This window comes from Lithobates pipiens, unplaced genomic scaffold (genome assembly GCF_037356315.1).
Source record: "Lithobates pipiens isolate NorthernLeopardFrog02 unplaced genomic scaffold, aLitPip1_a1.2 Scaffold_8, whole genome shotgun sequence".
NCBI lineage: Eukaryota > Metazoa > Chordata > Amphibia > Anura > Ranidae > Lithobates > Lithobates pipiens.
This window is the reverse complement of record NW_027507903.1, coordinates 199,650,778-199,676,899: the sequence shown is the minus strand read 5'-3', so window position 1 is coordinate 199,676,899 and position 26,122 is coordinate 199,650,778. Positions and strand designations below refer to the sequence as shown.

General features: G+C 43.1%; 1 protein-coding gene across 1 annotated transcript in view; it reads left to right on the top strand.

The window, feature by feature from the left end:
- Window positions 1-11,533: 11,533 nt before the first annotated feature.
- LOC143963064 (ADP-ribosylation factor-like protein 8B-A) overlaps window positions 11,534-26,122 on the top strand; it is a 59,451-nt gene continuing 44,862 nt past the window's right edge. The window contains exons 1-2 of the mRNA XM_077472614.1: window positions 11,534-11,867; window positions 24,360-24,440. Coding sequence (XP_077328740.1) covers window positions 11,745-11,867; window positions 24,360-24,440 — 204 coding nt within the window. The 5' untranslated portion in view covers window positions 11,534-11,744. The remainder of the gene's footprint in view (window positions 11,868-24,359; window positions 24,441-26,122) is intronic.

Below are 26,122 nucleotides of genomic sequence, written 5' to 3'. Positions count from 1 at the left end.
TATTTCTGTTGTTTTTTTAAATAAATGTTCCTCTGTTTAACCCCGTATTACCCCTTAGTTTACTCTAACCAGCCTTAATAACCTTCTTAGTCTTCTACTCTCTTCAACTATTATTTTCATGCTGATTTTGTTGTTTGTTTCTATCTTATTAGCTATAGATATTTAAACGTTTTTGTTTTGTTTGTTAATATTTGTAAACAATTAATCTATATTTCCACATTTACCCATTTTAAAATTGAAAAAAAACAAAACAAAAAACAAACACTTCATTTCATTTGTAAATAACTTTGCAATGATGTGTACCAGAAACATAACTTTATTGCCATTTTAAACAGGACAAATTACAGAATACATTTTGTTTATTTTTAAATGACACTGCTCAAAAAACAATAGTTCATTTTGTTTAATTTTATTGTGTATTATTGTCTGAGGATTGCGGAAAAAAAAAAATTGTTGGAAAACATTAAAATGAAAAGATAGCCTTGTTTGTCCTTAAAGTGATGTTCCACAGAAAAAAAAATCATTAAAATTCCTTTTTTTTTTAACTCACGTCTAAATGCCTGTTGCTTGGGGGTCCCTCGTAGTCTGCCTCCTTCAGTGCCTGGGCTGGTGACATCACTTCCCCATCGGCGCAGGAAAGGGCTCAGCTCTGCCCCCTCCCTCCTTTCAGTCATCTGGGACACGTGACAGGTCCCAGATGACTGAGCGGCCAATTGCGGCGCACAGTCACACGTGCATGCGCAGTGGGTGCCCGGCTGTGCCCACAGAATGCCTGCGCCGCAGAGTGGAGGAGGGAACAAGCGGGGCTTCGTTCCCCCACATCGCTGGATCCTGGGACAGGAAAGTGTCCGATTATTAAAAGTCAGCAGCTGTAGTATTTGTAACTGCTGACTTTTATTTATTTTTTAAGGGAACACCTCTTTAACCACTTAAGCTCCGAAAGATTTTACCCCCTTTATGACCAGGCCATTTTTTGCAGTTTGGCACTATGCTACTTTACTTGGTGATTGCGCAGTCATGCAATGCTGTACACAAAAAAAAAGATATATTTTTTTCACACAAATAGAGCTTTCCTTTGGTGGTGTTTGATCACCACTGTGTATTTTATTTTTTGCAATATAAACGGTAAAAGACCCAACCGTTTGAAAAAAAACAAACAAAGCAATATTTTCTACTTTCTGCTATAAAACATATTCAACAAAAAATAAAAAAAATTTAATTCTTCATAACTTTTGGCCAAAATGTATTCTGCTAGATGTCTGTGGTAAAAAGAAAAACCCAATAAGTGTATATTGATTGGTTTGCGTGAAAGTTATAGCATCTACAAACTATGGTATACATACTGATTATTTATTTATTTTTTATACTACTAATGGTGGCAATCAGCGACTTATAATGGGACTGCGATAGTGCGGTGAGCAATCTGACACTAACTGATGCTGGGGGGAACTGACTAACTGCCTGTGACATCACCAGTGACACTAATACAGTGATCAGTGCTAAATATATACAGTGTCACTGTACAAATGACAGTGACTGGGAAGGGGTTAACATCTAGGGGAGATCAACAGGTTAAATGTGTGCCTAACAATGTTTAGTGTGTTTACTGTGATGCGTTTTACTAAGCAATGTGCTGGATTTTACTTCCTGCTTTGCAGAGAAAAAAAATGGCACATCACTGCTGTATGAAGAGAGCTCTGTGCTGTTTACCAACACAGGGCTTTCTTCAGCTATTCCTTGAGCTGATCAGCGAGTGCAAGCCATAAATTATTGGCCAGGACCGCTTATCAGTTTGTGCTGCAGCAAATGGCAGCTCAGCCTTCTAGGTCTTTGCACGGCCGGACCCGGAAGAAAGACGCAATTTAGGCCTCATGTACACTGCTGCTGCTAAACGAACATGTAGACCCCTTTCACACCACACCGCCCTTTGCGTCGCCGGTAAAACGCCACTATTTTTAGCGGCGGTTTACCGCCGGATTTGCGGCGCATTTCGGCCACTAGCGGCCGCGAAAGGGTTAAAACCGCCGGCAATACGCCGCAATAGCGGCGTTTTGCCGGCGGCACTACAGCGCTGCCCCATTGATTTCAATGGGGAACAGCGGTGGAGGAGCGGTAAACACACCGCTCCTTCACCGCTCCAAAGAAGCTGCTGGCAGGACTTTTTTCTGACGTCCTGCCAGCGCACCGCTGTAGTGTGAAAGCCCTTCACACTACACACAATGGTGCAGCTTCTTTAGGGCGGATTGCAGGCGCTATTTCTAACGCTATAGCGCCTGCAAAACGCCCTGGTGTGAAAGGGGTGTTAGGAGCAGTTGGGCATTTTTTTAACTGCTCCGGAACTCTCCTCTATGTTATCTTATCCGAACATGTACACAGGGTCATTTATAGGTCATTTTTAGGCAGTTAAGTTTAGAGGCCTTTTTTGGAAAGCAAAAAAATTTGTTCAGACGCTGAGGCATTTCAAGCGCCAAACGCTTCTAAACGCGGCTAAAAGTAGCTAAACACAGTAACTCACACTTAGCCACGTTTTGTTTACAGGTGTTTTTCTTTTTTGGCTATTTTGAAAAAATAAATAAAAACATTTTTTTTTTAAACGCTTCTAAATGCAAACGCGGCAAAACTCCGCTAAATGCGGCGCGTAAAAGTGGCAAAACGGACGTTTTAAACGTGGGTTACTATCTGTCAAGTTAAATCATTCAGGAGAGGTTGTAAAAATGTCCCGTGTACATTAAGCCTTACAGGTGGTGATTGTCAACCTGCCACAGTAAAAGTAATGAGGCGGGTCGGCAAGTGGTGAAAAAAAAATATTTGGATTACCTTGTTATCTTTAGTAATGACAAAGTTATTGCTGAATAAGCAGGTCCATAGCAGAAATGTAAAATGTGCTCTGGTCACCAGGGGGTGAACAGGTGTGGGAGGTAAAGTGGTTATGGAGAAGATTGTCCTCTAACAGCCATATGCCTACTGTTTTGGAGTATTCCATGTCCTGCTACAAGTTCTACAAGTAATAAATCACAAAAAGACAACCCCTAAACCAGTGGTGGCTGGTGCTCCTTCTTTTTTTTGGAGGGGGCAAGCACCCTAACCACCCCCCATCGGTCGACCGGTTGAACCCCCTCTGTTAGTCAGTCACACTTACCCCATGTAGGTCGCGGCTTCCTTCTCCGCGGCTTCCCCTGCATTGCCTCCTCATAGCCAATATTATCTGCTGGTGGGGCATCTGTAGGAGAGCCAGCTGCTGTGAGAAGTGGCGGTCCTGCTGTCCTCCCTGAAGCTGAGTGCATCTGGTTGGATGGGATGGACAGGTGGCACCCCTGGTCCTCAGCGCCATGGCTGCTGAATTGACCCGGTCTTCAGCCTCCTGTCCTGATTGGCTGGGACAGGAAGGCAATATGCTGACATTACAGGGTGGGAGGGGCGCAGTGCTCTGCCCCCCGGGGACAACATAAAACTGGCCAATTGGGGCCTTGGCTGTGGTCATGTGCCTGTGAGGGGGTGACGAACCAGTTAAAGACCAGCTGGTCCGGCGCTCCACACAGTGCATGGCCAGAGAGATGGTCGGGGGTAGGTGCCGTGGGCTGGGAGGGAGGGCAGCATCCCTTGTGGACCAGCCACCACTACCCTAAACTGTTTATTGGACCTGGAGTGAATGGACTGTTAGTTGGGAGGATGGTGGCTTCTGTACAGGGGGAGAACCAGCTAAAGTCAGCTGCGCTTCTGGGTGTAGCGTTACACAAATATTGCTATTGAGAGTTTTTACTTTATCTTTACTTTCAAATCTGTCTGCTTATTATAGGTCAATGATTAGGAAAGTTCTGAAAAAGGAGAAAGGCAATAATTGTAGCCCCTGTATTTCTCTTAGCACAGATTCCCATTAACTGGTCCGTCAATCACTTGTTTAGTGCTGTCCAGCAAGAGGCAGACAGGGACACAGCAGGTATTGTGACAGCATTCAACCAATGACATAATTAAAATTATTCCAAAATTACACTATTAGGTGTGGGGTAAAATGATGTAAGTCTTACATCAACCTTTTCTAAAGGTCAGCAAGGATAAAAACAAAGAAATAAAAAACTGCAGTAAAATTTAAAATCATTATCAATAAAACATCAGATTGCTCAAAGGAAAGAACGAGTCATGAACGAGGATTACAAGAATCTCATGCAAGTCACTCAGCTGAGTCATAACACAAAAGACGACGCATGTCACTTAATTTTATTTTATTTTTTATGCATGCTACGTAAGTGACCTAACTCATCAGTGAATTTTAAAGTAGTTATTCTAGAACCATGAAATCCCCATACAGTAAATGATGCTCTATAGGTTGATTGTATTGTATTGTGGGATGCAGTAGGAGGGGAATGTAAGCCAGAAAACTAATATATTGCTGAAAATTGTTTTTGTCTATTTTGTGCATCCATATTCTGGGTTAGGGATGAGCTTGGTGTTCGAGTCGAATGCATGTACGACTCAAACACCGGCTATTCGCCCGTTCGGCGAAGCTTGAACTCAGTGGGCCGTTCGCGCCAAATTCGTGTGGCGCTCACGGCCCACAATGCACTGCACACTGTTTCCCATAACAGTTAAATTCAAGAGATGGTGAAAATGATAACTGTTAAAATTGCTGTTACCCTCAACTGAACTGTCAAACCATCAAGTGGCTGTGTCAAAACTGATCACTTGTGCAGCACCCTGGCAACTGCAGACCAAACAGAAACTAAGATGGCAGCTTCCTTGGCTGTAACGTTTTGGCGGATTTAGTTCCCTAAACCCATTGATTTAAAGTGATTGTGAAGTCTTGTTTTTTTTTATAGTTAAAAATAACAAATATGTCATACTTACATGCCCCGTGCAGTGGTTTTGCACAGAGCAGCCCAGATCCTCCACTTCCCAGGTCCCACTTCGGTGCTCCTGGCCCCTCCCTCCTGTTGCGTGCCCTCACAGCAAGCAGCTTGCTACAGGGGCACGCCGAACCACAGCTCCCTGTGTCCATTCAGACACGGAATTGCGCCCTCTTTCTCTCCTCATTGGCCAACTGACTTTGATTGGGGAGCCAATGGCACCACACTGCTGTCTCAGCCAATGAGGAAGGGAGTCCCAGGCACCCGAGACACTCCTGCAACATCGCTGGATCTAGATGGGACTCAGGTAAGAATTAGGGGCGCTGAGGGGGGTTCTGTCCACAGAACGTTTTTTTATCTTAATACATAGAATGCATTAAGAAAAAAACGGAATTTACAATTACTTTAACTGTTTCCCAAAACAGTTACACTCAAAGCAAGCTTAACCATTAGGCTACATTCACACTGGTGATTAAGGTTGGCGCAAATATTAGCAGAATCAGAGATTCCTGCTGCAGCTCTCAGCAGCTAGATGTGGACGCTGGCCTCATTCCCCATAATGACAAGCTGCCAGCAGCAACAACTATTTGCTGTACACACTTTTGTGTCCAGCAGCAATCACTGAATGCAATCATTGGCTGTGCAGAGGGCCACGAATAGCTGCAGCTGCTGGCAACCTGTCATTACAGTGAATGGGGCAGGTGGTCAAACCTAGCTACCAAGAGCTGTAGCAGAAATTTCTGTTTTCTGCCTCTAGTATTCTCACTGGCCCTAATCACCAGTTTGAGTGTAGCCTAAAGCTGGCTATACAATTATCAAAGCTCTCAACTGTCCCTGATTTAGAGGGACTGTCCCTGATTTGCAGCAATGTCCCTCTGTCCCTCTTTCCCCCTTATTTGTCCCTCATTTTGGTCAGATCTATATAGTTGTATATGAAATGCACTTTTTATCTTTCAAAAAGTGTTTCCCAGTGCTAAACCTTTTATCCAAACTCTAAATTGCTGCATTTGTAAATTTGATAAAGCCAATATAAAGGAATATTAGAGGTAAAAATAAGCCCTTAATTAACCTTTTGTTTTTGGTTAATTCTCCTTTAAGGGAGTGTGGCAGGGGGCATGTCCTATGCCTACATACATTTGCTAGTAGGTGTCCCTCATTCCCATCTCAAAATGTTGGGAGGTATGCAATTATTATTACAATTATAGTCAATTTCCTTTAGATTTACCTTCAACTATGTAGTGCAGGGTCTGCCTGACTGCATACAAATTGAAAGTGTTTAGAGATGACTAAATGGTTATGGTATGGTTTTGGTTAATCTAAAGGAAAATTGTACAAGAAAATTGTATAATGAATGGCCAGCCTTAGTCGAACTGTCAATGTCTGGTGTCGTGGCTGATCACTTGGGCATCACCATGAAAACTGCTGATCAAAGATAAGTTAAGATGGCAGCTTCCTTGGTTGTAAAGGGGGGAGGGGGGTAGCTCATCTCTAAGAATAACTAATTTATAATATAAAACATTTTTGTGTGTTTAATACCACTTTAATTGCATATAAGGCTTTAGCCTCTGTTGTAACCTTTTCTTGACAATAACTTGGGAATATGTTAGTATAGCAATCTATAGACAAATTCAATTAAACCAATAACACAATCAGTGAGCTCAGTTAAATGAATGAGCTGCCTTTGTGCAACGCATGTAATATGCAATGTAAAGTGACACATAAGACCATATGTCTGTGAAAGAGCCCCCAAAGTTTTTACCTTTATTGAAGTATCATTAATGACACTTCATTAAACTCTCACAGCTGATCATGATGTAAACACACTAGCCGGTTATCGGCATTCCTTTTCTCGCACTGTCACAGCGTGAGGAGAGGAGAGAGGCGGTAACCGGCCAGTGTGAAAGGGGGCATCTACACTGACATAGCTCCCAACTGTTCCTGATTTCGAGGAACTGTCCCTGATTTGGAACAAAGTCTCTCTGTTCCTCGTACCTCCTCATTTGTCCCTTATTTTGGTCTGATCTATATAGTTTTATATAAAATGCACTCTTTATCTTTCAAAAAGTGTTTCCCAGTGCGAAACCTTTCATTTAAATTCTAAATTGCTGCATTTGTAAATGTTAAAAGCCAGTGTAAAGGAATAATAGTGGTAGAAAAAAGCTCTTTGGATTTAATTAACCTTTTCCTTTAAGGGGGTGTGACAGGGGGCATGTCCTATATACGTTTGCTGGTAGGTGTCCCTCATTCCCTTCTCAGAATGTTGGTATGAGGTATGCACTGATAATAAGTGATAAGCATGGCACTGATAATAAGTGTCGTGATCATCAGTGCAGCCTCAACAGTACCCATCAGTGCTGCCAATCAGTGCCCATCAGTGCTGCCAATCAGTCCCTCCTATCAGTTCCAATCAGTGACGCCTATTAGTGCCCATCAGTGGCGCTTCATCAGTGCCTCCTCATCAATGCCACCTCATCCTCTGCCCTGCTGACCCTATCCTAAGCCTGATTGGCAAGAAATATGTGGCTCTATTCTAAGCTTGATTGGCAAAAAATATGTGGCACTTGGACCAATCATGTCTCAAGGTCTGATGAGGAAGCCGCAGCTGTTCACTGTGAATGGCTGCAGTTTCCTCATCAGACTCTGAGACAAGAACGGTACACCGTGGCTGGGGTGGGACAAATTTAGATACGGGGTGCCTAATTTTAGTCTTTGACTAGGGCTGCACAAAACCAAAATACACCACTGTACACTAAACACCCCTTATTTACATGCGACTGTGGAACAGGGAATTCCTCACCCGCTTATGATTGGAGGATTACAGCATCATCTTCAAGCTGGGTTCTGACTAGGATCTGACCATCACCAATCAGGACGAGAGCTACAACAACCTGGAAGGGACAGCTAAGCCCTGATGATGTGCCCAAGTGAATGTTTTCTTGAAGCCTTCTGGGATGTAATGTGAGTATTCGGGGGTATGTCATTGTCTCCTAGGTGATAATAATGGAAGCGCAGGCCAGGTTTAAAGTATCTGTAAGGCCTGGTTCACACCTATGCATTTTTTATTTCATTTTGAGTTTTGCAGAAACAAACTACAGTTTATTTAACATGGTTTCCTATAGGTCATATATTTACATCTGTTCATTTTATGGAAAGGCCCAGGGACTTTTTTTTCAGTTTTTTGGTTCCATAGACTTCAATAGATCAAAAACATGTATTGAAAATTGCAAAATGCACCTGGAATATGCAAACTGCATAGGTGTGAACCAAGCCTAAAGGGGTGGGTGGGGGGGGGGGGGGGGGGACAGGGCACAAGAAGAGTTGTAAGGGTGGATTCACACCTATGAATTTTTAGTGATTTTTGCATTTTGCAGATTTGCACTATAGTCCATCTACCATGGTTTGCTATGGAACACGTTCTGTAGTGCAAATCTGCAAAATGCAAAAAGCACTAAAAATGCATAGGTGTGAATCCAGCCTAAAGGAGGACCAATCATGGTATATGTAATTGGTGATGTAAATTTTATTGATACAAAATATAAACAATTTTGACATGGGCACAGTGGCCCACCCCTCCAAGCACAGTTAAAATTGGAAGGTTTAAAGCAGGGGTGCCCAACCTTTTGAGGGCCACTTTATCGACTTGGTAACCGGTCGCGGGCCACAATAAGCGTAAAGGGGGATGGCAGGTCTGTGTCCACTCTGCGTATGTACAGCACAGACAGGGATGCAGTCCGCTCTACCCTAAGGGCCCTCCAATTCGCCCAGACAGAAGGGGACAGATCCCCTTCTGTTTTTTTTAAGGAGATCGGATTGCAGATAGGCGGGTGTAAATGGACACGAGCCCATTTACATCTGCCGCTCTATAGTGGTGAATGGAGAGTCCGTTTGAGTCCACCTGAAAAACAGACAGGCGGACCTGATCGGACCAATCATGTGAAAGGGGGCTAAGGTTGCTTTCACACTAATGCACATCGGTTTACCTGCTCCTAAACTGACCTCAGTCTTCACTTCTTCCTCAGAATTCCTGCAGCTGGCTGGTACTGCCGGTGGGTACTGCTGACAGGTGCCAGTACTGCTGGTGGGTACTGCTGACTGGTACTGCTGGCGGGTACTGGTACTACTGACTTGTACTGCTGGTTGGTATTGGTACTGCTGGCTGGTACTACTGACTGGTACTGCTGGCTAGTACTTCAGGCGGGTACTGGTAATTCTGGCGGGTACTGGTACTGATGACTGGTACTAGTACTGCTGGTTGGTACTGGTACTGCTGGTTGGTACGGGTATTGTTGATTGGTACTGGTACTGCTGGCTGGTACTGATACTGGTGGCTGGTACTGATACTGGTGGCTGCTTTCCCAGATCGTGGGTTCCTGTGACCTGCCATCCCCGAGCATATTTATGACAGAAGCATGCATCTGCAGTAAAGAGCAGAGCCGATGCTTCCTGTCACAGACGGAGTACATTTGGTATCACTCCGCCTGTGAAGGAGCCGGCACTATACAGGAAGCATCGGCCCTGCTTGCTCTTCACACTAATGCTTAGAGATGGCAGGTCGGGAACCCGAGATCTGAGCTTGCCAAACCACCATCTCAGAGCAAGACATGGCAGGCCACATCGGAGGGCGCCGCTCTGTGGGCCAGCAGGTGGGCAGCCCTGGTTTGAAGTATTACTTAATAATTTTTTTTTTTTTTTCCGTTTTGGACAGAGTAGAGAGGAATTAAAACCCCGGTCAGTTGTTATTGAGGTCTGTGTCCCTGTTAGGGACATTCATATTTACTGTTATAATTGAAAGTGAAAGTAAAAGAAAATCCCAAATTTTAGGTTGTCATCCAGAACAGGAATGGAGGGGAAATCTTCCACTGGGAACACTAGTTTTGGTGGTACCCCATGATTCCTTCATTTTGGAGAGATTTCCTCCCACCTCTTGTTTTGGTTATTGGACAGGAAGTGAAGGGAAATCTCCACAATTGGACACAGATGGCAAAAGAAAAAAAAATAACCCCTCCTAACTCTATCCAAAATGGGAAAAAAATGTTTTGCCTTTAGTTCTACAAAAAAAAAAAAAAAAAAATAATATATATATATATATATATATATATATATATATATATATATATATACTCACACCTGCAATTGTGTGACAGAAGGAGAAGGGTGTAATATTTTGTAAAGCCTAAAGAGCTGCTGAAGGACCATTAAGCACTTACGGACCGCCCGCCATCATTATACATCGGCTGTTTAAAGAGGGATATCGTTATTATGGTATCCTCTTCTTCAGTGGGCAGTCTGCTTTCAGATAAAAGTGGTCTCTGCGTTGGATTCACCGCAAGATCACTTTTATCAGTGGTCTGGGGGCCTCTGTCGCTTACTGGAGCCGACGGCAGCAGCGGAGGCGATCGCGTCTGCTCCCACCTGTGATATGGAGGGGAAGATGGCCCCCAGCTGTCTCCATACCTTTGCAGGATGGAAGTGATGTCAAAAACGTCACTTCCGCCCATAGCTCTTAAAGAGACATTTAAACAAAAAAATAATTGAAACTTTTTTTTATTAATGCATTTTAGTGTAAATATGAGATCTGAAGTCTTTTTGACCTCAGATCTGATATTTAAGAGGTCCTGTCATGCTTTTTTTTATCACAAGGGATGTTTACATTCCTTGTAATAGGAATAAAAGTGACACACTTTTTTTTTTTTTTTGTAAAGAACAGTGTAAAAATAAAAAATAAAAGGTAAAATAAATAAGAAAAAAAAATGTAAACGTATGTCACGCCGAACTCGTGTGCATAAGCGAGCACATACGTGAGCAGCGCCCGCATATGAAAACGATGTTTAAACCACAGATGTGAGATATCGCCGGGATTGGTAGAGTTAACCCTAGACCTCCTCTGTAACGCAAAACATGCAACCTGTAGAATTTTTTAAACTTCGCCTATGGAGATTTTTAAGGGTAAAAGTTTGTCGCCATTCCACGAGTGGGCGGAACTTTGAAGCATGACATGTTGGGTATCAATTTACTTGGCGTAACATTATCTTTCACAATATAAAAAAATGAGCTAACTGTATTGTTGTCTTATTTTTTAATTAAAAAAAAGTGTCTTTTTTCCAAAAGAAGTGCGCTTGTAATGCCCCATACACACAGTTGGATTTTCCGATGGAAATTGTGCGATCGGATCATGTTGTTGGAAAACCTGAGCGTGTGTGGGCTCCATCTGACTTTTTCCATCGGATTTTCGGACGCACAAAATTTGAGAGCGCGATCTAAAATGTACGTGTTTGGCGTCACCTCTTTCAGAACTTTGTGCGATCGTGTGTATGCAACACAAGTTTCGGCCAAAATCCGTTGGAAAAAATCCGACGGATTTTGTGCTCGGAATGTCCGACCGTGTGTATGGGGCACTAAACTGCTGCGCAAATACGGTGTGTGACAAAATGTATAGCAAAGACCGCTATTTTTATTCTCTAGGGTTTTAGAAAAATATATATATAATGTTTGGGGGGGGCCTAAGTAATTTTTTAGCAAAAAAAAATAAAAAATGATTACCCTGGCTTTCATATATCTGCTGCTTAGACACTGCACAGAGGCGGCTCCGCCTCCTTCGCAATGTACAGCACACTAAACCCATCCATGACCCGTCACGTCACGTCATCCCGTAAGAGCACGCCCTTTGCTGTTAGTGGGCGTACATGTGCGTCATGTGATTCGTCCGTCACGTGACAGGGTCCCGTGCCTCCTTCCTCTCTTGACTCGCTATTACTAAGCCCGGTGCTGTTGGGCCGTGACGTCACGTTAGTCATATGACAGGCGGCCGCTTGGGACTGTGCACCAGCTGTAGGGTTCCGGGGAGTCGGAGCGGCCGCGTTCAGCAGCACTAAGCAGTCTACACAGTCCTGCCTCGGAAGCACCATGCTGGCTCTCATCAACAAGCTGCTGGACTGGTTCAAGTCCCTGTTCTGGAAGGAGGAGATGGAGCTGACGCTGGTCGGGTTGCAGTATTCGGGGAAGACCACCTTCGTCAACGTCATAGCGGTAAAGGACGCTCTCCAGCTGTGTTTACTGTGCGGTGTGACAGCTAGGCCTGTATATGTCTTCTGCTCCCTCCCAGCCCTATAGAGAGTGCTCGGTGCCCACGCCCATCCCCCCCCCTTTGTGTGAGTGCCAGGCTCTTCTTCCTTGTCTACCTACCTGATCCCCTCCCCCCAGATTGGGACCCCTGTGCTCCTTCCTATACCCTGGGCTCTATTCACCTCAATGTAGGCCTAAGGGGACCAGCAAGTCTTCAAGCCCAACTCCAGGAAACCCAAATCTCCTCCCTGGTGATGGGGCCCATTTAGTCTGAGGCATCATCTGAGTTGCCTGATCCTCCATTCCTCTGCCATCTTAGGCCCGTCTCCCCGAGCTCTGGCGGTCTAAGGGTCATCTAGACCAGCTTTTCTCAACTCCAGTCCTCAAGGTGCCCCCCAACAGGTCATGTTTTCAGGATTTCCCTCAGATGAAACGGTGGTGGTAATTACTGAGGCAGTGAAACGTATCAAATCAGCTGTGCAAAGTAATGGAGAGCCTGAAAACATGACCTGTTGGGGTGCCTTGAGGAGTGGAGATGAGAAACACTGGTCTAGACCAATGCCAGGACCATAGCTCTGCATTGGACATGAGGATGCTGAGGGACTTCCACTGCACAGCGCTGTGTGTTAGGGGGAGCGGAGGATCTGGTAAGTAAAAGGTGTTTTACTGCCTGTATAGGCCCTGCCTTGGGGCAGCCTCACTGCAAGGGACAATTCTTAGCCACGTAAAGAGGAAGTAAACTTCTCTCTAATGCAGGGTTTCTCAATTGGGGTTCCATGGAACCTTAGGGTTCCTCCAGGGGTTCCTTGAGCAATGAGCAGTTTCTGCCTCTCAGATAAGTTCCCACTGACACCATTGATCTTTTTAGCTATTTGTAAGGGGGTAATTGTTCCCAATGACCACAAATGTAAAGAGCATTCTTCCCACTGACATCCCAGTAATGTATCGTGAATTGTAGATAGTCGTTATTAGCAGGGGTTCCCTGAGACCGGAAAGTTATTTCAAAGGTCCCACCATGTTAAAAAAATTTGAGAAAGGCTGTTCTAATGTTTACCTATAGGTAAGCCTAGAATAAGATTTACAGTACTTATTAGGAAAACATCTCATAAACCTGTACCGTTTAGGAGATGTTTACAGCGCCAATGATGTCATCAGTGCATGCGTTTTGAAGGAACGGGCGCCCGTGCCGTTTCATCATAGCCGTGGCTGCCGGCTCTTGCACGCATGTGTGGGAATGACGTCATGCAGCTCCAGCCAGTCGCACAACTGGAGTCCATACCCAGAAGAAAGACAGGCGGAGATGTGTGCTGCCTCCAGCGGGGATGAAGAGGGCTTTATTTGCAGGTAAGTTTCACATAATGTGCTAGTATGCGATGCATACTAGCACATTATGCCTTTACTTTGCAGGTAAGAAGAAAAGCACATTTTACTTCCTCTTTAAAGTGGAAGTAAACTCCCCTATCGTTTTCAGCCAAGGAAGCTGCCATCTTTGCCTCTGTTTAATCTTCAACTGCTATGGTGCTGCACATGTGATTCGTTATGGCACCAGCCATTGGATGGTTTGATAGTTTGGCTGAGAGCACAGCCAATGTGCAGTTAGCATTCCCGGCATGCCTTTTTTTTTTTTTTAACTGTTTAAATCGATGGGTTTACTTCCACTTTAAAGCTGAATCCCAGGAATTCATCAACTTTGCAAAAAGTGGTGGCACTCAGTGAGTTAAGTCCAATTAGGTGCATGTCACCTCTGGGACTTATCTCTATGACATGTATGTACAAGCTTTACCGCATTCCCGGAGGACACTCTCTCTGTCTGTGAGAGAAGTAGTACCCACCACAGCTATGCTCACCTCTCTCCTGCCCTTTTTCAGAAACCTTTGTATTTTGTGTATGCATTCATATAATACAAAGGCTTCTGTGAATGGGCAGAAGGAATGTAAGGGCGGGCATAGCAGTTCCAGGGACTTTGCTCTTGAAGGAATTGAGACCGCAGTGAGCAGCATTGGAGCTCTGGAAGTTATTTTCCTGCAGCACAATAAACCTGTCAGATGTGACTAATAGCGATAAGTCGACCAGGCTGCAGGAATCTTATTGGACTTAATTCGAGGTATGCCTGCAAGTATATGGATTACTGGGATTCAGCTTTAACCCTTTAAGGGGTTTGCGGTGTGGGGTTTATGATCATGTGACTGCTGAGGTTGGCTGTCACGGCAGTCATATGATCGCAAAGCTTCCAATTGCAAGCAGCATGTGGGAGTGCACAGGGCATGTGGTCTTGGCTTGGCTGTATTTACATGAATGCACGCAAATGGGCACTCTCGTTGAGGCCCATCCGCTGAGAGGCTGCATATTTGCTTGTACTTCCAGAGGTTAAAGGATAATTTCACCTTTTTATATAAAAATTAATAAATGCATACATTTTTACAGGTAAAAGTGTAATTATTATTATTATTATTTTTTTTTTATAGAACTGAAGCCTTTACAGCATGGCCCCAGCGGTCAGCAGATCGCAGGCGCATTGTTAGGATCTTGGAGATGCTGCTTACAGCTTTGTTGCTTGTAGCTCTGTACAGGCTGTTTTCAGAGCTGTAAACATTGTGATTGAACCAAGGGTGTGCTGATCAGTTCATTCAAACTATGAGTTATTCTGTTGTTTGTTCATTCACAAGAATCTGTCCACACAACTGTGTTTAAAAATAAATAAATAAAAAAAACACCTCACCCAATGTCACAAGAAGAGTCAAGAGAACTGCAGGAGATGCTTGGAGGAGTCCACAGACTCTTTATAGTTCAGGAGCAATAGCGCCACTTTTCCTTTCTCCTGTATAGTGGTCTGTACACTTCAAAGGTAAATGTACACATAAAGTAGACCACATGCAGTCTTTAGAGAGGAACCTCAACACCCCCTCTTGCCTAATTTCCTAGGTACTCCCGCATCCAGCATTATCCTGCTTTTATGTGCTTAAGGCTGCTGCACAACGGGTCCCACACTTCCATCTTCTTCCCTTATGACATTGGGATCAGTCTCTTCTGGGTCCTTGAAGCTAACTCCCTAATGCTACATGACAGTGACCCTTGAAGCCTTCTGGTATGTGCCAGTAAGTATCTTAAAGCAGAGTTCCACCCAAAAGTGTAACTTCAGCTTATATGCTTCTCTCTCTTTGTCTCTGTCTCTGTCACATTTGTTACCTTTCAGGGGGTGGGGGAATGGGGACCTGACCACTTAATGGAAGTTCGGCCCCCCCTTCTCCTGCCGCCGTGCCAATTAGAAAGCGCAGCATGCTTTGTGCATGTGCAGCAAGGAACCAGCAGTGAAGCTGAGAAGGCTTTACTGCCTGGTTCCCTTACCAGGAATGGCGGCAGCAACCGGGAGTCGATCCGAAGATCGGCTGGAGTACTGACATCACAGGCTCCCTGGACACTTAAAGAGGAAGTAAACCCTGATGGGTTTACTTCCTCTTTCATTCCCTGCAAAGGTAAAGCATAATGGACTACTATGTATCGCATAGTAGTCCATTATGTGTCACTTACCTGACACAGGAGCCAGCGAAGTCACCGCTGTCCCCTGTAGTCCGGGGCATCCATCTTCTCGGTGGGTCTCGTAGCTCCGCCGCTGTCATTCGGCGAAGCCGCGATGACGTCACTCCCGTGCATGCGCACGGGAGCCGACACGCACGGCATCTTCGTCATTGACGATGCTGCGCTCAGTGCGCCTGCGCGCCGCTGACAGCGGTGCCTGTCTTCGGGCAAAATATCTCCTAAACCTATATGGTATGGATATTTCTTAGACCTACAGGTAGGCCTTAATCTAGGCTTACCTGTAGGTCAAAGTGGTTTGTAAGGGTTTACAACCACTTGAAGTGCCCTAATATTAAAAATCAGCAGCTACAGTATTTGACTTTTTTTTTTTTTTTTTTTTTTGGCTGGACCTCCTCTTTAAGAGGCTTTGGATGTCATTCTTGCCTAGGTAAGACAGGTGGAAGTGCAGGCTGCTCTCTTAATATACTATATCTGCAATCAAAATAAAGGATGGGGGAAGGAGCAAGATTCTTTTAAAGTTGAACTTTAGTCAGAAAAGTAAGTCCTACTAGATCACTTCAGGCTGCCCCCTTTACAGGTATAGCCATGTAAAACATTAAAGTGTCTCTACTGTTTAAAATGCAGTAATGCACCGGCTCACCCTGCTCTGCACATGCTCAGTTGCTCTCCATTATTGGGCACTGCTGAATTTTTGTAGGGGCAGGTCTGCTGACAGCCTTAAAGAACCACAAGTGAAGTAAGACTTTAGGTCTATCTACACGTGTCATGGAAAGGGTTGGGCAATGAACCAGCAAGAACATGGTAGACCATGAAAACACAGATGCAGTTGGGGCTGTATTTACACATCACATTACCCTAGGCAACCCTAAATGATTTTATGTTCTAACGCCACTGCTTGGTGTCGCATGATTAATAAAAGCTATATCTAGAATGCACTATTAAAGCAGACCTTGACCCCATTTGCTTCTTTAAAGTGGAACTTTACCTATAACAACTTGATATCATGTTCTTTAGCGCATTGTTTCTTCTTACCGAAGGCCACCATTTTGCTGTTGCCCAGATTCCCTGAACAGCAGTAAATCAAAGCGGAACTAAACCCATCAATGGTTTCAGAAAGTTACATTCCTGTAATGCTGGGATTGCTAACTGTCAAATTTGCTTGTGTCCTTAACCAAACTGTCAGCCCATCAAATGGCTGGTGTCATAACTGATCAAATGTGCAGCACCATGGCAGTTGCAGATCAAATAGAAGCAGCTTCCTTGTCTGAAGGATAAAAGGGTTTAATTCTGATTTAAAGTGGATGTAATCCATTGCATATAAACAGTGAAGTGAACAGCCCCAGATGATACAGCGATGAAACAAATCCTCCTACATTAGTTTTACATGTATAACTGCTGTCGTTCCCTTTCTACACTCTTCAGAAAGTGCAGATTGTGTTGTATTTCTTCCTTTTCCAGCAGTAGCCGTGGAGTCTGTACTTACACCGTGGTGAGAGCTGATTGGAGGAAAGGCACTGCACACCCCCCCCCCCCCCCCCACCTTTACTGTGAATAGACAAGCTCTCTGCTTATCTATCTCTAACACAAATTTTCAGCTGCTGTTATCTTATTTGTCTGAGAACATGCTGATAACAGAGGAACTGAGCAGCATGAAGACACATCACTTAAAGCTTTGGAGACAGATAAGTAAACACTACAGACAGTTATGCTAGCCTAGGTCAAATTTCTTGAATTGGTTTTACAATCACTTTAAATATGGGTGTAGCATTAAATGGGATGATCTTACCAACCCCACCCCCAATTTATGAGTGACTGAGTGCTTCTTCCTGCGGCATTCTGTTTTTGAATTTGACAGTTGTATGTGGCTCCGCCCACATCAGCCATTCACAGATCTGCCACCACTCAGAGGCACTCGTAGATCTCAATGGAGCACGAGTATGGTGACGTTCTGCTCCTTTAGTTTACTTCCTCCAACGCCGTAATGGTATCATGGTAGAGCTATACCTATAAATAGACCGGGGGCTTGAATATAAATCTTGCAGCAGTTTGTACATTGCACCAGCGATGGATTGGTCCTGGGTGCAATGCTCTGCAGGCCTAAATCCCATAATTTAATGTAAAAAAAAAATTTAATATATGTATGTAATTATTTTACACAAAGGCACTATATGCATAATATCTGGACATATGTATAGCAATTTTTGATGGATCGAAGTACAAGTGATTACAAACAATTGATTTATCATTAACTAAAATATCAAACGGTACAACAAACATACTATTATTTCGCACATTGCGATCCACTGAAAGTATCAATTGAAAATAAAATCCATCCACCCGTATCACAAAATGTTCTAGTAAAAGATCTTTTAATTGATCTGCATTACAATTAGCACACATGTAGATGTTTGTTCAGAAGTGATCGTATAGTTCTGCCCTAGGTGATTGATGTGGCTAAGTGAAAATTGATCAGGAGCTGATCAGGGGTGAGAGGGGGAAATCTTCCAATGTCTATGGGCACACGAGTTCTAGTGACAACCAAGGATTCCCTCACTTGCCAGTATTTCCTCATTATGGCTATAGGACAGGAAGTGAAGTAAATCTCTACAATGAGAGACAGATGACAAAAAGAGGCAGGTTTGCAACCCTCTTAGCCTATCTAAAAAGAAAAAAAATGACTGTGCAAAGCTTAAATGAAAACATGTGGCTTGACATGCACTTCAGTAAAACGGAAGAAGCAAATTTGATGTATAGTAAATGGAATCTACCTTGAGTTGGTCGGACATCATTAACGTGACGTTATTGGTTTGTGTATTTTTGTATGGCCTGCTTCAATTTGTGCTGTTTCTACAATAGGCTTGATTTTCTGCCTTTTTTGTTTCTAGGTCTCTGCTTTTACAGTCTGACAATGAGTTTTGTGTGTGTGTGTGTGTGTGTGTGTGTGTATTTTCTTCTCTAACTCTGAACACTGCTTTGCTTGCATGTGCTCCTTCCATTCCTTACTGTTCACCTTTTTTCAGCCACTCAGTGGTGCCCTCTTTGGCTTTCTGGGGCCCACTGATCCATGGCTACTTCTTGGCTGGGCTGTATGTTGAGCCCCAGTGTATTGGAAACCTCTGATGCCCTGAGCTAGATTATACACTTTGTTGGGTTTACAGTGGTACAAGCACATTTTCTTCCTCCTGGCTAACATGTTTTATCCTAATTGTGTTTGTGCAATGAATTGGTTTTATTAAGTTACACTCCTCAATCATCCTATCTTCTGAATGTCATATCGAAACCATAATTTCTTGTGCCAGGGATTACTCCTTTACTTTTGTGCCATCATGTTTTGTTGAAAAGTAAATGATTTCCCCACCACATGGAGCATTTTCAATAATATTAATAATAATATTATTCAGGTTTTATATGCCACCAGCAGTATAGTATACTTGGTTTTTGGGTTTAGTTACACTTTAAACAAAGTGTGTGGTGGGTGTATTTATTTATTTTTTCTTAAATCTTATAGCTTAATGTTGTTCTAAAAATCCAAAGGTTTACAGGCAGAAGGTATAAAACCTTCTGCATGAAATGTCCCCGAGTTACAAACCTCCGACTTTACAATAAGTTGTGCTTACAAACGATGGGAGACAACAGGAAGTAAGAGGAAATCTACCCCAGGAAGGGGAATTCACTCCTGTAATGCAGAGTACATGCGACCGGACTTTCCGGCAGAAAAGGTCCGCTGGTCTTCCCGATGGAGTTCCAACCAAACGGACTTGCCCACACACAAATGGAACAAAGTCTGCGTTTTGAACGTGATGACATATGATGGGACTAGAAAAGAAGTTTAATAGCCAGTAGCTGCCCTTGAATCGTATTTGGTCCGTCGGACCAGCATACAGACAAACTGTTTTCCCAATAGGAATTGATTCCGTTGGAAAGATCTAAAGCATGTTCTATTTCTAGGTCTGTTAGTTTTTCTTCAAAAAAATTCCATCGGAATATCCGACGGAATGATTCCGTTGGACTTTTTCTGACAAAGTCCGGTCGTGTGTAGGTGGCATTAGCTTTATCATGGGACAATGTCTCTACTGAACTTTATCGCCAATTCTTGTTTCCAAGACGACCCTAAACTTTCAAAATCCAATTTTCACAGGGAAAAAGTAAGGTGAAATCTTCTCAACAGGGGCACAGACAACAAAACAAATGAAGTTGCCCTGCAAAAAATAAAAAATAAATAAATAAAAAAGTAAAGTACCTGTTCCACCCTACATAAAAACTTGAGAACAAACTTACAGAATTGAGAATTGATCTTCTTTGTAAACCGTGGACTGCCTGTACTTTCATGAGCCCATGGGGGGTTGTGTTAAATGTTGTTTTTGAAGTTTAACTACTTCCCATCCAGGCCAATTCTGGCACTTTGCTCCTACATGTAAAAATCATCATCCCTTTTTTAGAAAATTACTCAGAACCCCTAAACATTTTATATGGTTGTTAAGAGACCCTAGGGAATAAAATGACAGTCATTATTTATTTATTTTGAAAAAACATTTTGTGAATAAAGAAAAAAAAAAAATCAGTTAGCCCAATTTTTTTGTTTAATGTAAAGGTGATGTTTATGCCGAGTAAATGGATACCTAACATGTCATGCTTTAAAACTGCGCACATTCATGGAATGACACCAAACTCTGGTACTTTCAAAATCTCCATAGTCAACTCTTAAACTTTTTACAGGTTACATGTTTAGAGTTACAGTAGGTCTTGGGCTAGAATTGTTGCTTTTGCTCTAACGCACGCGACGATACCTCGTGTGTGATTTGAACACCGTTTACGTATGTGGGCATTACTTGCATATGCGTTTGCTAACTTCTGTGCACGAGCAAGTGTAGACAGTGGGCTCTTTAAATAATGTTTCTTTTTTACGTTTGAAAAATTTTTTTTGATCACTTTTATTCCTATTGCAAGGAATGTAAACATCCCTTGTGCTAGGAATAGTGCATGGCATGTCCTGTTTATGAAGAGAGATGAGGTCAGTAAAGCCCCGTACACACTATCAGATTGTCTGCTGAGTTTTTCCTTCAGATTTACCATAACCATGTAGCAGAAGGGCCTGCCTGATTGCATACACATTGAAACTCCTAAGGTTCATAGAGATTTCTGGTGACCAGATGCTCCCCAGTCATCTCTATGGTAAACTTCTGGCGGCGACCGAATCATTCTTTGTCTCGCCAATCCCAGGGGTGAGCCTGGAGAAGCACCGGAGGGCGGCGGCTGAACTGCCGCTATGATTTTTATTATGGTGCACAGAATCGCCTGCAGAAAGAGATGATCTCTGGATAATGCCTGCAGGCATCATTCAGATATCCACAAGCATACCATAGGTGACATACCTTGGGTGGGAAATGGTTAAATACAAATTGAAGCCAAACTCCAGCTCACATTTTATAAGCAGTTAAAGCATATTGTTTAGGTTTTTTTATTTTTTGGAATAAAGTGTTTTACATGAACTATATAAAAAAAATAAATAAAAAAGAAATGTAATTTTAATCACCCCTACCACTAATAAATGGTTTGTCTCGGCCATGTAACTGATATAATCTGCTGGAGCGCTTGTGCTTTTGAGAAACGGGCTGACAAACGGAAACCTAAAAAAGGAAACTAATAAAGCCATTGCATCTCAGGAATGCCAAGCTTCAATATAATGTTTTGGGGTTTAACCACTTCACGCCGGGTGGACGTCCTTGACTTTCTGGGGGTATATCTGAATGATGCCTGTAGCTACAGACATCATTCAGATATTGGCTTTTTCAGCCAGCGATTCCCTGCTCCATAAGAACAACAAGAGCAAGGACGTTAAAACACACACACACACACACACACACACACACACACACACACACACACACACACACACACCGCCTTCCGGTGCTTCTACCGACTCACTGATTCCATAAATTGCAGGATCCGCTGGCCCCCAGATGTTTATCATAGAGATTTCCAGTGGACCAGATGGTCGCCGGAGTCTCTATGATCGTTCAGAGGCCGGGCGTGATGTTATGACGTCATGCCCGGCCTCTGCGTTCAAAAACCCATGCTGCCTCGGCTGGGAAGCCATGATTCCCCCCCCCCTTTTTGCTTCCCAGCCTAGATGTCAGATGTGGGGTCTTATTGACCCCATATCTCACTGTAAAGAGGTCCGATCATGCCATATTCCTATTACAAGGGGTTTACATTCCTTGTAATAGGAATAAAAGTAATCAAATGTTTTTTTTTTTTTTTTTTTTTTTGTCATACTAAAAAAAATGTAAAGAAAAATTAACAAAAATACATTTTAAAGCGCCCCCTGTCCCCGTGAGCTCATGCGAAGAAGCGAACGCATACGTAAGTCCCGCCCACATATGAAAACGACACGTGAGGTATCACCGCGAACGTTGGAGCGAGAGCAATAAATCTAGCCCTAGACCTCCTCTGTAACTCAAAAGATGTAACCAGTAAAAAAAAAAAATTGAAAGTGTCACCTATGGGGATTTTTAAATAGCAAAGTTTTGCGCCATTCCACAAGCGCATGCAATTTTGAAGCGTGACATGTTTGGTATCTATTTACTCTGCGTATCTTCATCTTTCATGTTAGGCCAAAAAATTGGGCTAACTTTACTGTTGGGGGGGGGGGGGGGGGTTTCTGAAAAAAAAAAAGTGTTCGGAAAATTGCTGCGCAAATACAGTGTGAGATAAAAAGTTGCAACGACCACCATTGTATTCTCTATGGTCTTTGCTAATAAAACATATATAATATTTGGGGGTTCTATGTAATTTTTTCAGCAAAAAAATTATGAATTTTACATGTAGGAGAGAAATGTCAGAATTGGCCCGGGTGGGAAGTGGTTAATAGTGTTAAAGTTCATGGAACTAAAACCCTTTTTATCCTTTACAGCCAAGGAAGCAGTCACCCTGGCATCTGTTTGATATGCTGTTGCTGTGGTGCTTCACATGTGATCAGTTATGAGAACAGCCATTTGAGGGTTTGACAATTGGGGGTTGAGAGCACAAGCAACTGTGACGGTGATCATTCATGGAATGTAAACATTTATATTATACTCTGTGCAGTTCTCTAATAACTTTCTAGAAGAATGGAGTATAAACCACAATATTTATTAAACTTGCCATTCAACATACTTGTAGGGTTTTTTTTTTTTTTTTTTTTTTTTTTGAGGTGTGCAGTACAATGCAACTGTTAAGCCGGACACACTATTTTTAGATTTACCAAAACCATATAATATGAGGTCAAACCAACAGTTTCAATTTGTATGAATTTAGGCAGGCCCTTGCACTACATAGTTTTGGTAAATGTAAAGGAAATCAAACAACAAAGTTGTATAGTGTGTATCCAGCGCTCAGTCTGTCTAAATGCGGAGACATGAGAAGCCATGGCCAGCTGACGCGTGGGGTCCTCTGGCCTCTTTGAGGTAGGCTGGGTTGATGGCGCTCGGCATTTAAAAGCGTGTGCTGCCACCCATCACCATAGCAACATATAAACAAACTGCAGACTTCCCTTTCCCTTATCAAGGTGTTTAGAAAACCTTGTTGGTAAGCTATCGGCAGTGCTGTAATGGTATTCTAATTGAGTCCTTTCTCAATCCAGTGCTGTGCCTGGCTGCAGCTCTTCTCTCTCCTCTTCATAGTCTCACAGGAGAAACGGGTAGCAATGGGAGCCATTGGCTCCTGACTCTGAGTTAAATCCTGTGAGGAGGGAAGCGGAGAGCCAAGATTTACAATCCTTTTTAACCCTTTCGCTGCCAGGTCCGTACATCGCATAGACCTGACTGTGGGCGGTTTTACACACACTTCTGCTGGCTGTAACGACAGGGATTATGTATAAATCTCAGGAACAAAGCAGAGCCTTTTAAGTGTAGCATTTGAGGAATTAAAATCATAATGGGAATGCCTGCAAACGAGCGGTATAAAACCGTATAGATATTGGTGTCATCCGCGCCATCCCGGGAACTGCTTGGTGTCGCTGGCTGGAATTCCCATGTGACTGTCCTTTCTCTGGGTTACACTGGTGGAGCCCAGCACTCCCGGAAAGCTGGGACAAGGATCGGCGATGCACAGGAACACAGCAGGGTGGCGTCACTTCAGGGTACAGGGACAGCAGGGAGGTGTGTGCGTTCGGAGCATGCGCGCTCCTTCCTCGGGCTCTGCTGGGGGCCATCTTTGAAGAGGGTTTTTATATATACATAGACTAAGTACTAGGTGACTGGCTAGATGAGTAATCGTGGGAACGTGTAAACATTGAGGCAAATTACAATTCCATGAGCTGAACATATCATTTTGACACACTTAAACAATTTCACATGATTATGACTAAAATTGCCAATAAAATAAAAGGTAAAATGAATGTTTAGAAAATTGTATTTAAAAATATATGCTTTTAAAAAAATGAATGAATTAATAAGCTAATAGACTGAAATACTTTCAAAAGACGACCGATGAGTCTTGATAATTAGATTTCTTTTGATTCTCTGATTTTTGAGCATATAATAGGGCTAGATTGAGCAGGCGAAAATCGGAAATTGTCTGTACAATCATTCACAATGGAGAGAGGAGAGCGCTTCCCTCCCCTCTACCCAGTGGCACTTGCTATGTTGGGCTTTTACAGTTTTGCCAATGGAAGAATTCACATAGGAAATCACTGGAGTATTCTCAGTTAACCTACAGGATATTTTTCTAAATGATGAATGGAAATATTGTCCATAGTGGTAATGCGTTCTCCCAGTCACATATTGTAGAATGAAAGGGCTTGTTACTTTGTTATTTTATATGTGAATTTTTATACATTCTTGTTGTTGTAATGTGATTTCCAAGCAAAGTGTGAGAATGTGAGGGGTTTATTTTATTTTTTTATTTTTAACATGGTAGTAATTTTGTGTTTCTCTTTAGTCAGGTCAGTTCACAGAAGACATGATTCCTACTGTTGGCTTCAACATGAGAAAAGTTACCAAAGGCAATGTTACTATCAAGGTAAGATTTTTTTCTGGGGTATTGACCTTTTTGGATCTCTGAATTCAGTAGCTGCAGAATGGTTTGCAGCTACTCCTGCCCCCCCCCCCTCCCTTTGCACAGTCAAGGAAGATTATGTATTATGTGAACCCATTTAAGAAACGCAGCATTTTTTGTGAATGGGCAGTGGAGTGGTAGAAGTAGAGGGGCTGCTTTGTGGCAGAGCAAATTTCTTGTCGGAGCACTGGAAGTGTAATGATAGCTGTACTCCTGGTGCTTAGTAAAAATTTAAATTGTAATTAAGAAGTCCTGTGAGGTGGCATACACCTTTTTAACTCAGCCTATTTCTAAAAGAATTGCAACTTCTGGAGTTCCGATGTTCTTTAATGGGAAAAAAAATAAAATAAAATCTAGAGGGGGGAATATCTGAAAAACTGGAGCATGCAGAATCTGGAGTAGCTGTGTATGGCAGCCAATCAGCTTCTAAGTTTCAAACTTTAATTTTCAAAGCTTTACTGGGCAAGCCAAAGTCAGAACTAGGTTGGTTGCTATACACGGGTACCTCTCACTACTTGTCTAGCTGTTTAGGCTGTCTGCCCCCCCCCCCCCCCCCCATAACAAGACTTGTATTCCAAAATTTGTTTCCTGAAAGCTGGTGATGATAAAAAAATTGAGTTTCATTATAATGCAGTAATGGACTTTGACTTGGGAGCCTATTGTGCTGCAAAATTAAAGGAAATCTTTTCTGAGAGAAACATGTAAAGTGCCACTGCTTTCTTCTTATCCACCAAATGCCAGTTGGCTGGCTAAAGTATCAGCATGGCAGCTAGCAACTGTTAAAGGATGTCTGCAGCAGTAGTCCTCCTCTTACTGCTACCTGCTTGCTCGTGGCTAACAACTCATGGGTTGGTGCAGAGAGGAGAATGATTGATTGATTGTGAACCGTTTAGAGAGTAGGCAGAGTGGGAACTCATTTTGGCTGGGATTTTATAGTTGGTGCTCCATGTTTTCTCCGCAACCACAGACTGTGTAGAGGGTATAGAACTGGAGTAGGAGGTTATCCGGTTTGGTGTGGAATGCAAAGGAAGAAGTGACCATTATCAATAAAATAGGGCTAAGGAGGCAGAGTGGAAACTGTTGGCGGTGGAGGTAACTTATTATGACTATTGGGGTGCAGTGAGACACAGTAAAACAGTGGCCATGTTTGGGGGTCGATTTGTTATTAAGGACAATCGGTGGAACTTGATTCATTTATTGTTTTGCTAGCAAGAGACAGTGCTGTAAGAGATGCCATTCTCCCATGCCACTAAGGTGAACGCAGGGGCAGAGTCATTCCATGACATCACTGGGTGACCCCCCCCTTGGTTTACATTCGCGGCAGGGTCTAATGACAGCTCCTGTATATCCCAGAGCTGTCGCTGCTGGGGTGAATGGTCAGGACTACAATAGCTAATGCAGACTGCCTCTGCCAGGGAGAACCGACAATGTCATTGGGAGCTGGCAAGCCACCCCCCCCTCCCTGCCCCTCGTCTAAAGTAAACAAAGGGTGGCATCACCAGGTGATGTCACGGGATGAGCCAGTCCTTTTTGTTTAGTGATGGGGAATAAGCAATGTAATTGGAAACTGGTAAGCGATGGGAGCTTTAAATATTTGCTTCAAGCATATGTGAACCATGCTGTTTTCCCACAAGTCGGCAGCAACC